We start from the raw sequence: 14,030 nt of genomic DNA on the forward strand, positions 1-14,030 counted from the left end.
ATATATATATATATATATATATATATATATATATATATATATTTAAAAACCAAGAACTTTGTTCAAAGGTAAGTACTGTTTTTTACACAGGTAAGAAACAATCAAACCTATGCGCTTTTGCGTACAATGCAATCCTAGGGATGGAAAAGTCATGGATGCATAAAGGTAGGTACAGTGTTTCAGGGTTTCACCATCAGGGTTCCGAGTTGTAGGGGCCAAGGTCCGCAAAACTACCAGCAGTTCTTCAGGACCTGCCCAGGTGTTATCGGGTACAGAACAAAGTGGTCCTAGACATAACTTAATCTTTACATTGAATGAAAAACTTTTTTCAATTAAATGCGGAATCCAATCCTGCAAATGAAATGGCACAAAAAGCCAAATGCATATATCCTTATACAGTACCCAAAAGCATATGCACACAGTAATTTGCTCAAGGCAACCTAAATTGCAATTTATTTACATTATAAATCAATGAGACATTTAATGAATACAACAAAGGTATTAAAATGTACTGCCAGGGGCAGTAGGGAGAGGTGCAAAGGTAAGTGCTCAGGTGAAGGAGGCGAAAAAAGGGGAAGAATAGTTTACAAAGAGAATCCAATAATTTTTCATTAAGCTAAGATCAGAAACTCTTAGCAAGATGGAAGGCCTGCCCCAAAATTCCTTTCAAATAAATTAATACAGTTTTTCTTGTCACAGTGATCCAGCATCTGTGCGAATCATGGGTGGGAGGGGCAAAGCAGCCAGGGTGCAGGCCCCAAGGGGGGTGGGAGGGGGGAGGGAGATGGTCGACGTTTCGACCCTGACGCGGTCAGCTACGGGTCTTCCTCAGGACAGGGTGAAAGGGGACCTAGGTTCAACTGAACCACGCCCCAGCAATGAGGTAGGCAACCAGTCAGTGGTGTGCCGAACTAATCCACAGGTTCAGATTATGTGGAGGAACTTAATAAAGAAGTTCCAGAGTGGAAATCAATTCCAAACAACCCCACTTGTCAAGATGGGAGGGATGAGCGTGGGGGTGGATACAAATTACACCGCCAGTAGATCCAATCCTACATAGGTTCTCCTAATAGCTAGTCATCCGTCCTCCTCGGGTTCCATCTGAAAAGACAACCCGCTGGTGTTACCGGGAGCAGGGTGATGGTGAGGTTGTAGCTGGGCATGCTGCGGTGAAGGGGGCCACCTGGAAAAAGGTTGCACTGGGGAACTTGGGAACAAGGGGGCTTGGAACAAGGGGCCACAACTGGTTCTTTGGTACCCGGGCAGGGCGGCTTGGTTGAAGAGTGATTAGGGTGGCTTGGCTGGAGAGCAAAGATGCACCTTGCGGGTCAACGCACACAGCTGACAGAGGTAAAAGCAGGATAACTGGGCCATTCAATAGATCAATAAGAAACTTTTTATTTTCCTAGAACCATCAAAGTATACACAATCTGTCATTAGCCCAGTCTTAAAAAAAATTACACACAAAAAAAAAGATTACATCCATGTAATTAGCATCTTAAATATAAATGAGATAAAAAAAATAAGAATGATAAAACAATCAAATTTCGGATTAAAAAGTTCACATCATGGTAAAATATTAAATAAGATCTAAAATACAAAACACAATTTCCTTTTTTTTCCTGGGCATACCACAGCATCCTTGGAGTCCATAATTATGATGGCAGGATTTATTACATCAATCAAATGGCTGGACTAAACGACCTGGGTTACAAACTTCTGTTGTCTCATCCAGAAGTAAAATAAAAATTAACATACTGCAAAAACTATTGGATCAGACTTATCGCTCTTCTGAATTCTATAAGCAACACAATATTGTCTAACTCCTAGATTTAAGCAAATTGGTCGTACCCACCTCATGCGGATCTGGTGATATTTAGTACAGAAAAACAAAATGTGTTCCTCGGATTCTTGTGCTCGACCACATGCAGGACAAAATTCTGATGTTAGGTCAATAACTGGTTAAAAATCTTTTTTTTTAAAAAGCTACCAGACTAAACGTAAAATATAAACCTTTGGCGAGTGGTGGAGAAATCAAATCCAAATAGGATTCACACCTATTGCAGAGCTTAAAGCTTGAGAACTGTGTTAAGTGACCATTGGTCGTTCTCACTGTACAATGCTCTGCCACGTACGCCCAGTACTTCACCTTTACTCTAAGTAATTCATCTTTGCTCAACCCCTCTGGATGATCCCACAATCGTCAGGATCTCCCGTTGTGAATTGCAGTAATGAATTAGTTCGGGCATTGTCCACAACCGCAGCCAGTACATTAAGTGTTTAAGCAAGGCCACATCCCAAGTTCTTTTCATCCCTAAATCGAGAAATATTGGGGTCAGAGGGGTGGTAACAGGTACTGAAACAAGTGACCTAACAAAGATGTTTTCACATACCATCAGTTTATAGGTGTTTGTGTAACCCCATATCTCAGCTCAGTACAATGCGCCACTTTGGGCTTTTGCAAGGTAGACCTCTAATGCTGGGGTCAGTGGCCGAATTTGTGACTGTCTGAAGAACCTCAATATTGACTTTTGAACTATGAGATAGGGTAAGGTAACTTCTTTCTAATTGTTGCTCCCATCCAAGAGAGTCAGTTAACCTTATACCCAGGTTGTCAAAGCTTTTTACCTTTTTTACCCTCTCGAATGGTTCGGCTGCGATCCGGTTTGTTTGCGTTTTTCCCTTCCCCCTTCTCAAAGACCATACATTTTGTTTTCGAAACGATGAGTTCCAAACCCCTTTCCTTGTAGAAAACCATAAATGTATCTTCTGAATTTTGTAGGCTCATTGGTGTTGTGGAGATGAATAGGGAATCATCTCCAAAGAGCAGGATCGGCACTTTACCATTCAAGATGGGAGAATCATTCCTGCAGTCCATAAGCCTATTGGCCACTTCGTTACAGAACAGGGAAAACAAAGTGGGAGCAGGTAGCCACCCCACGCTGTAATGAAATCTTGTCCATTATAACCATTTTCTTCGATTGTACATGGGCATAATGGTCTACGTGCAAGCAGCTATCAGGTTTACCAGATTAGTTGGAGAACCTAAATCTAGCATAACTCTCCATAACATTTCGCAGGGCACAAGATCAAACGCAGCCCTCAGATCAACGAATGCTAGATATAATTTCTGTTTCTTTAACAACACATACTTCCACGTGAGTAAAGTGAAATTGAAGGCCTGGTCACATGTACTTATCTTGGATCGAAAGCCCGCTTGATAGGAAGACAAGATCGCATTATCATCTATCCAAATTAGGAGTTTATCTAGGACTTGACTTGCAAAAATCTTTTGCAAATTATCGATCAAGCTGATCAGTCCATAGTTTGAGGGGGATCGAGCCATCACCCTTTTTATATATAGTAATTATCTCGGCCAGGTTATATACAATTTGACAAAAGATTTATGTAAGGAGTCCACACCATAGGTTTAGATTTATATTAATCGTCTAGTATCTGGTCAGGCCGAGGGGCTTCTCCTGCTTTCAGTCTGTTGATTGCTCAAACAGTATCATCAAGGCTAAAGACCAACTCAGTGCTAATTGTTCGGAGGAGCAGTAATGTCTGGAGTATTAAAGTTAGCACTAGTGTTCGCTAAGCAGCTAATATCCTCATTCCTGGTGAATAGCATAGAGAAGTGGCCAACCCATACCTCCAGCTGGATGTGGTAGCTAGGGGTTGTAATACTTTCCAAGCTTCCATGTGCCAAAATGAGGGGTTATCATTGCACCTTGCTGATAGTAAAGCTGGGCCAAACATGAAGTGGGTCTCAGTGATGCAGACTTTCCTTGACGGCTGCTCGGTCATGGTGCAGTGGGAATCTGGTCTGTCTGTGTTTGGTGCCGGGTGTCCGGTACCCCAGAGGTTGGAGCTGCATGGCTCTGGTTGGTCCTGGTGCCTTAACACTGAGGAGAGACATCTGACCTTCCTAAGGCACCAGTACCTTCGCCTAGTCCTCTGCAGTGTCGGTCGAGCAGGGGAGCTTCAGGGCTGTGGCCCAAACTCTGCTTGTCGGTGCATGCAGACGAGTAGCTCCTCTACTCCACGGGAGACTGTAGGTGATTTTTGAAGTGCTGATAGGCTACCCAAGGCTTTGGTAGTCCCCTCCATCGAGACTGTCGTGAGAGTTGTGAGCAGGCAGGGTTTTGCACCAAAGGTTATTAGCTCTTCATGCCAAGCAGGGACTCTTCTTCGTCCTTCTCTTGATCTAAGAGGGGTGCCACCTAAATTCTCAATTTAGAAGGTGTTATGGGGAGTGACAGGTAATAGGCAATCGGTTACCTACGTTTAGGGTATCTACACCTCTACATGATCGCTTCCTATGGGAAGTGGGCACAACCCAGACCCTAGAATGCGAATTCCGTCCAAATCAAGATGGAGGAATCTGAAAAGTGAGGTCCACATCACCTAGTCCACCTAAGGCACACCTCCTAATCTTACTAATTTTCACACCTGTCTTGCTGCCAAACAATGGGGTGAGGACAGGGGGGTGGGTAGCTCCAGTATCTAGAGAGACCTGGGTAGCATATTGAAGGCAAAGCTTCCCGCTCTGGAAGGCAGTTCCAGCTTGGATGAGATGTGAGCACCTAATCCTAAAGCGGGCTTTGTTCCTGATCTCCGAGAGCGAAGCCACTCACCTCAGGGGTCAGAAACTTGTATAGAGAGGCTGGCAGGACAAGACCAGTCATTGAACACACTAAGGATCGGTAGGTTTTCAGGGACACCTCTAAGGTCCCCTCAGGGTGCCTTTATTAATAAATCCAGCTCTTGCATCCGTGTGGGTTTATTGAGATGAGGTGTTTGGCAGCAAACACCTTGGGGTACAGTGAGGCTAGCATGTAGCTGGGAAACTCGTATTGACGAGTAACCAGCCCATGTACTCTGTATGGCTTCCCTATGCACTGGTGGTATCGAAGGGTGAACTTAGATGTCACCAGGACACATTAACTCATGTAGAAATGCCCACACATGTGTACAGTGAACCCTGCCTTGGGGCTGTTAGGCCTGCTGTAGGGGTGACTGAACTACACCACATGCAGTGCCGAGTAGGCATGGCACACCGGGATGAGTAACATGTAGACTCTTAGTTTTTCTCTGCACTAAGACACGCAGGCTACAATGGCAGTTTATATGAGCTTGGTGAGGGGTCCCTTTGGATGGCACAATTTGTGCTCAGGACTTAGGAACCCTCTTTAGGTCAAATCTCTAGGTACCATTTAATAGGGTCTTAAATGGAGCCCAACGTGGTGCCAATTGTGGAACAATGGTACAGTTTTAGGGAAAGAACAATGGTGCTGGGGACCTGATTAGCAGGAACCCAGCACGCTATTGGTCAAAGTCGCATCAGATACCAGGGAAAAAGTGGGGGTAACCATGTCAAAAGGGGATCTTTCCTACAGTCCCCCACTACCTCTCACCAACACCAATGACTGTTGAGTTTAGCAACTTCCCTGCAACTGGATGGCTATTTAACACATGGCTTTGAAAAAAATAGTTTATTGGTTTCCTTTCTGCTTAATCTTCTTTTATCCCATTTAACAGTCTTGGACACTTTGCCACAAATTTTGCATGCTTTGTCAACCTGCATTGGAGTGATCTATACACATTTAATGGGAGGACTGGTCCGTTATGTATGGTAAATGTTGTGATTCTAAACGTGTGCTTTAACCCGCAGGATTGCAGTAATGTGGACAAACGGATACAAGATTATTGGAAGATTGTTATTTTTCCATACTTTTGAGACATCCTGTTGTGGCAGACATTATTTGTAACATTGTGTAATGGTATTTTTGTATAACACAATTTTTTTTGTTTTTTAAAGACAAAGTTCTTTGCAGTCTACACCTTTAAAGTATTAATGGGTGGATTGTATACATCACTGGCAAGGTAAAATTATGATTAAAACTCCCAATATTATACATGCGACACTTTGGTTGGAATAGGCAGCTGGCCCCTGAAAACAATTATGAACCACAAGCAGCACCAAGCAAAATGGTTGATAATGCCAATAGGACTCAGTGCCACTTACTCACGTCCTCCATATCCTACCCTGCTCTTCGTCCCCAACCATCCCTTCAAAGGCAGCTGCTCCTCCATGAACTTTCTTTCTCACATTGCTTCCAATCCCCATCCATGTCTTTGCTGCTTCAGGCACTTCTTCCTACCCCACATATTCCCTTTGCAGAACCACACCATCTCCAAACTCCTCGCGAGTCAACAAAAAGCCCCACCACTAATCTAACTTCAAACTCTCCTAACCCTTCCCTGTTAAAGTTTAGAGGAATAAACTATTAAAGAGTCCGTGAAGACTGGGCCTAAACACAGGTGTTCAACGGCAACACCTCCTATATAACTGCCTTTCACTGTCTCATTAGGTTGTACAGTAACAGAAGCCTTTGGTTGTAGTTAAGGTCCACAAGATAAGCATTCTGATTTGGGTACCAAGACATAACTAATCCTCTGAGGGCACAACAAGACCTTTGAAAAAGTGCTACACTATCTATTAGGGTACTCCCCATAGGCAAAAATAAGACTGAAAGTTACTGGTCAATGAGACAGAGCTTAACGTAGCAGAATATCTCAAGGTGGCCAAAACCCCAAAGCACAAACACTCACTACATATAGACAAGAGTGGCTGAGTTTTTCTGACCGATCAAGGTAGAAACCTGGAGATGATGGAATATACCAAGAGTATGACTCTTACGTAGAGACCAAAATACACTTTGTACTAAACTGCTCAGGTGAGAAACACATTTTGGACAGTTACAAGGAAAGAAAAATGCCCTTGGTCATAAAAAGAAAATTGTGCCTTGTGATGGCTACTAGAAACATCAGAGTGGAACACAAACAACCTATTGAAATCAACTTCAAAACTGCTGAGGAAGTGGCCTGTGACAAATTAATTGATTTACTTAAGATATCTACTATGGAAACATTCATTTGACTTGTCATGCCAATGAAGTGTCTTGTAGTAAATTGACAAAGGTAAAAAGCAGGGGCACAATGATGTGAATTTTAAAGATCAATATGTAGACGGTATGCAGATAGTATAACATTCTCGCAACTCAGAATATTCTATTGCGGATATATTCACTTCTATGCCGTTGTACATTTTGGTAAACATTATTAGTATTAATCAATAATGGAGCAGTGCAGTTTTGGCTCCACCCTTACACGTCACAAATATGCATGCTTATGTGCACTTAGCGCTACATACTTGAGCGTCCTAATGCTATTAATGTACAGGGCTCTACTTGAACTTAGGACTGATGTGCATTCACTGTAGAACTAGGATTCATATATATACTGTGTGCCTTAACATTATTAAGAATAATATATACTCCTTAGACACTTGATAAAAATCATTTTCACACTATTTAAACGTATTTACTTTAGAAGCCAGAGAATATTGATAAAAACGTGTGTACCAATGTTTTCGCATTCGTATTCATCATTTAGTTCTTAGACACACTTGCATTCGTGCAACTAAAGTTATTTCAGATTTACTGATATGTCACAAGAATCAAATTACTGACAGTTCTTATTCCTTTGTATGTGCACTCGCATATTAAATACGCACCATTGAGTTAATATGTTAAGTTACCATGACTAGCCCTGTATTTCTTTCTGTTTGCATGATTTTTCCCTTGCAGGTACGTTCACATGGTCTGTTAGTTTGAGAATAGATGTAACTCTGTGTGATCGGTATAGAGCCTAAGAAGACCTTGATAAAGAACAGAGAGCCAGATTGTTAACTGACAGACTCCATTCATCAATGTTTCGAGGAGCTCCAGGTACCCAAGATCGATGTTTTTGGGACTGCCCTATGAGAGTTTATTAATGTAGCAGATCGCAGAGTGAAAATGGAAAGGACAATGCAGCTCCTGATGGTGTGATCAATGGGTGTTACCTAAGATTTGTGTGGTATAAACTAGAGTTCTCACAGGTTGATGTTGGCCACTTTTCCCTTGCACTTTTAGAGGTAAATTCTTCCATGCTTAACCTTTTTACTGTTTGCTGAAGTGTGGCTTAAGCAAACACTTATTTCCCGATCCCTAGAAGACTCTTGACCACACTTTTGAAATGCTGACACCTTCCCACAACTTCTTGCATTTTTGAAATGCTGACACCTTCCCACAACTTCTTGCATTTTTCCTCCCTTCCAGGATCTCCCATTTTTTTTTTAGATCCTTTTAGGCTTAACCATCCTCTTTAGTTTTAGACTCTAAATTAGATGACTTTAAAACTTTACTCATGTTTAGGAGAGAAGATCGAAGACTCTTCTCGGAAAATTCTGCGGTTAAATCTTTGTATTACTTTGGTATTACTGTGACTGAACGTCTTGTTTGCCTCATACTGATACGCCTGAACTTTAGAAAGTTTGGCTATCCAGTTGTTATTCTGTATCTTTATAGCATGATATTGATATTAATGTACATTATTCTGACTTTTAACTTGTAATAAAAACCTCTTGACTTTATTTAGATTCCTGCTCCTTGTTGGTGTAGCCAAATGGGTTCCACTGTTAATTAAATGTGTTTGACCAAGTGAAAACTCCCATCATCTCTCAATCGCACACCAAGATCCATAGGATAACAAATTGTTAGAGGGTTGGCCCAGCACTGGATCAACATCAAGGTGAGAAAACAGATCAATAAGTATCCACCACAATCAATAAGGACACAATTTTATATAGGTATCCACCGGTCATAAAATAAACCATTTAACACCCAATGAAGTTTAAAATTAACAAACAGCTTTTAGTCCAATATATTTAACTACCACTGTGTGAAGAACGTGCAAATACCCATTAGTTATAGATTTTTAATGATCAGTGTACTTGTGTTCATAATCAAATTTTGATAACCAATTAAATATTCAAATATGCAGTAAAACAACTGTCATTTTCATTTCCGGAAACATCAGCAGTTTGGGGGTTATGTGGTATGGCTGAAGCAATAGCAATGAATTTTACATAGTTACCCACTAGAGCCTTTCTATGCGTCAAGTTAGTACATACCTGAAAACGTTCCCACGTAGTGCAGAATGCACGTACTCAAACGCCTCAGGCAGCTGCTGTCCCATTAGTCATTCTCATCTCTTACTTCCACTACTTTCAGCACCAATCAAAGGCCTTGAAAAAAAGGGTAAGAAAGTCATATATAAAGATAATGCTCTCAGATAAACACAACACATTTGATGGCTTACATTTTCAATCCATACAAAAGAACACTTTCACCCCTCCCTCCTCTGCTCCTAATCTTATTTTGAGTGCAGTTACACCCGAATTTCAGAAGATACCAAAAACTAGCAGACCAGAATAAACTGTTTAAATTGCTTAAAACGCAACATAAATTGAACACACATACACACACTCTTAACTGAAAATTCGCCACATGGATGAATCGGGCAGTCCACTATCAACAAAACTAGACTTGCTGAAGGCCTCAGCTCATAAAGCCTTACACCACAAGCAGGCACGAGTCGGAGGTACACGTATGTGGACGCCGTCCAACCACTTTTTTCACAGGGTGAACGCTATCCACCCTGCCAACAATTTGGGTCCCACTGAATAATGTGCTGAACTAGTCACAGTGTAATTTCCTAACCCTGGGACACCTTCAGCAGCGCCTGCACGTTGTTGTCTGCTTTCCATCTGCAATAAGCAACAACAGGGCTTTCTTATATAGACTCCTGCTGGGCCCATATCAAAGGCCGAATCTGAGGGGTCATCAGGCCTCCTTTTGTTCAAGTCTCTTGGCTGGGAGCAGTCAGGAGCCTCACAACTGATGTAAATGAAGTGGAGGGGAAGCAAAGGCTCACACCTTGTTAGCACTTCACACATACTTAAGAGAGGCAGCTTTTCGCTTTGTTCAGTTCCTGTTTAGGAGCTATGCATGCACTGTAAGAATGTCAGTTGTGTTGGTCTTTCCTAGTATTTACCCAAGGTAAATTGCATTTATATAGAGCTTACTTCCCCTGAGGAGGCGTTGAAATAATTTAAGTACCACTATTTTTTCTTGATAAGCCCTACTAATCCCAATGCAGGGTGTCAGAGCGCTTTACATCAACACATGCCTATTACATGTACAATAAATTCTATACGTTTGTAAATGAATGTATAGGATGTGCAACATAAAACTGGGGGATTGCAAGGTGTAGAAGTCACATATCATCTTCCATAGCTCACTGTGCTATTATCCTCGCAATGCGCACAAACGTACACATGATAGACCTGCTAAACATATATGTGAGGGCTTTAGATCTGATGTCACTTCTTCTGATGCCACATCCTGTAAAGTCGTGGCTTGTGATGCCACTTTCTATGATGTAAATTCCAGTGATACCATGTGTGATGTCATGCTCCGTGATGTTGTGCGCCAGAATGTCATGTGCGCCAGGATGTCATGTGCGCTGTGATGTTATTTGTGCCGTGATGTTATGTGCGCCGTGATGTCATGAGTGCCGTGATGTCACTTGCATACTGCCTAACTAGGTTAGCCCCCATTCCTTTTTTTAGGACTTGTGCCTTGACCACAAGGTACAACACTTGGGAACGTCTGATGTATTATTGCAAGGAGTGAATGGACATTCCGGACAAGGTGTGGTCTCGTTGCCTGCAATCGGTTAGGCAAGTGACATGGAATGCGCAGTTCTGACTTATCCGGTTTCAATACCTACATCATGGTACCCGATCCCAAAAAAAGATTGGGCAGATGTATCCGGGGCAGTTCGTGAGTACCATAGGTGTGGAGTATGGGAGGCATATTTTGTACATATTGTGTGGTCATGTGCGGAGATATCTTCCATCAGGCAGCAGGTCATGCGGTTGGGAGCGTAGATAACCGGATGCTTGTTTCTCCCGGACCCACTTCAATAATACTTTAAAAAAAAACAAGGGCCTGGTGCGGTTCTAAAATTTGGCGCGGATATTAGCGAAGCGTAGTATCTATGGCACCACCCAATCAGTAGATGGCATGTTGAAATCTGCAAGTGGGTCGTAGCTGAACTGGAAGTACTCAGGAGGTTGCGCACTAAGGGGGCGGCAGGAGGGGGATCCGTTAAGTTGCTGGGAAACCTACCTGGAAGTTAGAGACACACTCGGATGAGCGTCCTCCAGGACGTTTCAAAGACACCAGTTAGGGCATTGCAAAGGACAGTGGCAACATCTGCTGTGCAGGACATTTCTTGTATGAAGAGATGTGGGTAGGGGGGCTTTGATCAAGGAGTATAAAGGGGTGCCCCACAAGCACTGACGGATGAGGGGATATACTGATATCAAATTGAGACATCAGGGAGGGAACAGGGGCTGCATGGGGGGCCGAACTGTAGGAGTAGGGCAGGACACACATGGTTAATTATGGTTGTTGATCTTGTTTGATGTTTATTGTAATGCGCATGTTGAAATATGAAACTGTAACGGACCTTCCGCCTCCAATCCGGAGTTTTATTGTTGTACGTGCAATGCAGATTTGCTTTATCCCTGAAAATAATCAAGAACTTTAAAAATAATATTTGTAAGGGCAGATAGAAGGAGCTTCTTGGAGCATGGTGAACAAGTTCTGAGCATAGCAGGAGGTACAGTACTGAACTATTGTAGAGAAACAATTTCGCAGAAAAAAAAAACATGAAAGTCAAGATCCTTGACCTTTTCGTACCATAAGAACTAAACTACACCAGACCATACGGAGCCACTATCTGACACACTGCATCTATTGCTCACCCATGAAAATGGCTGAAGACTTGTCACCCTGCTATTTAGCGCCCTCCTGGGGACGTGTACATCCGATTATCCAGCTCTCTGAGAACGATGGGTTCACAGTATCGGGCATGAATTAACTTATAGACAGTGGAAGAATGCCTTAGTAAATTTTAAGCAAGTGTCAAGGAACCCTGTCCTAAATATAAACAATTCAACCATGTGCACTGCACCTATCCAACACTGAAACGGCTCGACTACATGTTCCCAGAGGCGAAGCCGAACGAACTACCCTCAGTGCCATTGCCCAAAGCCCAATTTCTACCATAAGGTATGAGTTTGGCCGATGATCACGAGGTTATGGTCAGAGACAACAGCCATCCTGATGGAAATCACTGACAGACACCTGGTGGTGGATCTCTTTATGTGCCTCTTGGGCATAGCGCCATACACCAAGAAGAACAAATATGTGTTGTGTTTTATAGACCTAGCTTATGTCCTGGCCAAGAGATTAACAGCAATGACTTGGAAGCCCCCTACAGAGCCATCAAATGGGTGAACGTTGCGATTGAGATATGGAGCTCCTTGAGCACGAGGGACGATGAGACTCTTCCCTCCCCTTCCCCCCCATAGATGCCTGGGACATACACATGGATGCCCTGGAGACAGACAGATGAGGCACAAATACTTGACACATTGCCCTAAGTTAAACCAGAATGCTCTGTACCAAGCTACCAGCGGGTGAGCACATGTTAATTCAGGGTTTACTTGTGCCTTAACTCGACTAGGATTGTGAATGCTATTCAAGACCAATTTGGGTTTTAAATTCTCCCCGATTGGCCTTTTTGCTTTTCTTTACATTCATTCGTACTCCACCTGTCTGATTGTGTCTGTGTTCTCACCTGAGAAGATGGAGTTTGAGCTGGCCAGCATAAAGTCCTTTACTTCGGCCCAGCTCATGAAGTTCTGTAAGGAGAAGCGAATTCCTGCAAAGAGGACACCCCAGGAAGGTGGAGCTGCTTAAGGCCCTGAGGGCCTGGGCAGAAGTCCACTAGTCATTGACTGGAGTCCTTCTAAGACATGTGGGCCAATTGTCCTATTCCGAAAAAAGCACAAGTAGTTTTGCTGTATAACCCTCACCCACATGGTTTACCCCTTGGTGGCAAGCTTCATCATTGGGTTGTTCCCGGTCTGCGGCAGAACAGGGTGTGCTGCTACCTGTGACTAACACTGGAGCACTGTATAGTCTACAGAAAATGATGGGGAGGATAGGAGCTGGAGGGATTCTTTAAAGGTTAAAAATACATGTCTTGTAAATAAACTTGGTTTTATTCAGTCCTTCAGAAGGTATGATTAACAAGCATTTGCAATGCAATAGGTCTCGCATTAGGAAAGTTTGAGCTATTAGTATTGTAAATGACACATTTTTTATTGATGTGTTGTTTTTTGAGAATAGCGAAATGAATAGCTTTGTCATTTATAATGCCAATAGTTTTAACTTTCGCAAATGTGACATCTTTAGCATTTGTAATGCAATAGGTGTGGTATTTACATGACTTAGATGTATTGATATTACAAAGAACAATGGCTTTTATTTTTTAAAATAATTAATACTTAAATAAAAGTGCTTGTAATTTATAATGGCACTAGCTTAAATTTTTGTAAATAACTTTTGGGAAGATTATGTTCATTGTGTTTTATTGTGACGAAAATCCAAGAACAGAAGTGAAATATGAACATTTTTTGGTGACATTTGTAATAAAGCGTGAAACATTGAGATAACATATTTGAACCAGTTGTTGCATACCAGACTTCAACATCAGCCAATCGCGTTGATAAAGAGGTTTTAATGCGCACGATTCCAACGATTGCAAGTTGTGTACGATCGAATTTTGAGCAATATGTTCCTGTGATGTGCAGCAAGTTTTCCCTGTTGCAAAACACGATAATGGATGCCTATATAATGCGATATGTAATATTGCTCCGAGCGCAGACGGAACCTATGAACCGCCCCCACCCCGCACCCGCCAGCGAATCCAGCTCAGAGGAGAGGCGGCCCGCTGTGACCACGGCGGCTGGGACACGCTAGTAGCCTGAAGGAGGCGTGCTCGCGACAGGCTGGGGAGCGCGCGCACAGGTTCCAGGCAGCAACGGAGGCCTGGCGCGCACCGCCTCCCTGTGCCGTGTCGCGCGCCGTGGGTCTCGTCCCCTTTTCCTCTTCCCAGTGTGTGCACCGCGGGGGCCTGTTTCCTAAGCTGGGGGCCTGCAACCACCGCTCCCTGCGATGTTGGCGGGGATGCGCCTAACCAGTAAGTACCGATTCGGGGGTATG

The 14,030-nt window shown here is 42.9% G+C and overlaps 1 protein-coding gene across 7 annotated transcripts in view; it reads right to left on the bottom strand.

The window, feature by feature from the left end:
- The window catches only part of MSANTD3 (Myb/SANT DNA binding domain containing 3), a 265,161-nt gene that overhangs the window by 161,848 nt on the left and 89,283 nt on the right, over window positions 1–14,030 (bottom strand). For all 7 annotated transcript variants that reach the window (XM_078687701.1, XM_078687700.1, XM_078687695.1 and 4 more), the window contains one exon: window positions 9,020–9,133. In XM_078687701.1, coding sequence (XP_078543827.1) covers window positions 9,020–9,084 — 65 coding nt within the window. In that variant the 5' untranslated portion in view covers window positions 9,085–9,133. The remainder of the gene's footprint in view (window positions 1–9,019; window positions 9,134–14,030) is intronic.

Source organism: Lissotriton helveticus, chromosome 4_1 (assembly GCF_964261635.1).
Source record: "Lissotriton helveticus chromosome 4_1, aLisHel1.1, whole genome shotgun sequence".
Lineage (NCBI taxonomy): Eukaryota > Metazoa > Chordata > Amphibia > Caudata > Salamandridae > Lissotriton > Lissotriton helveticus.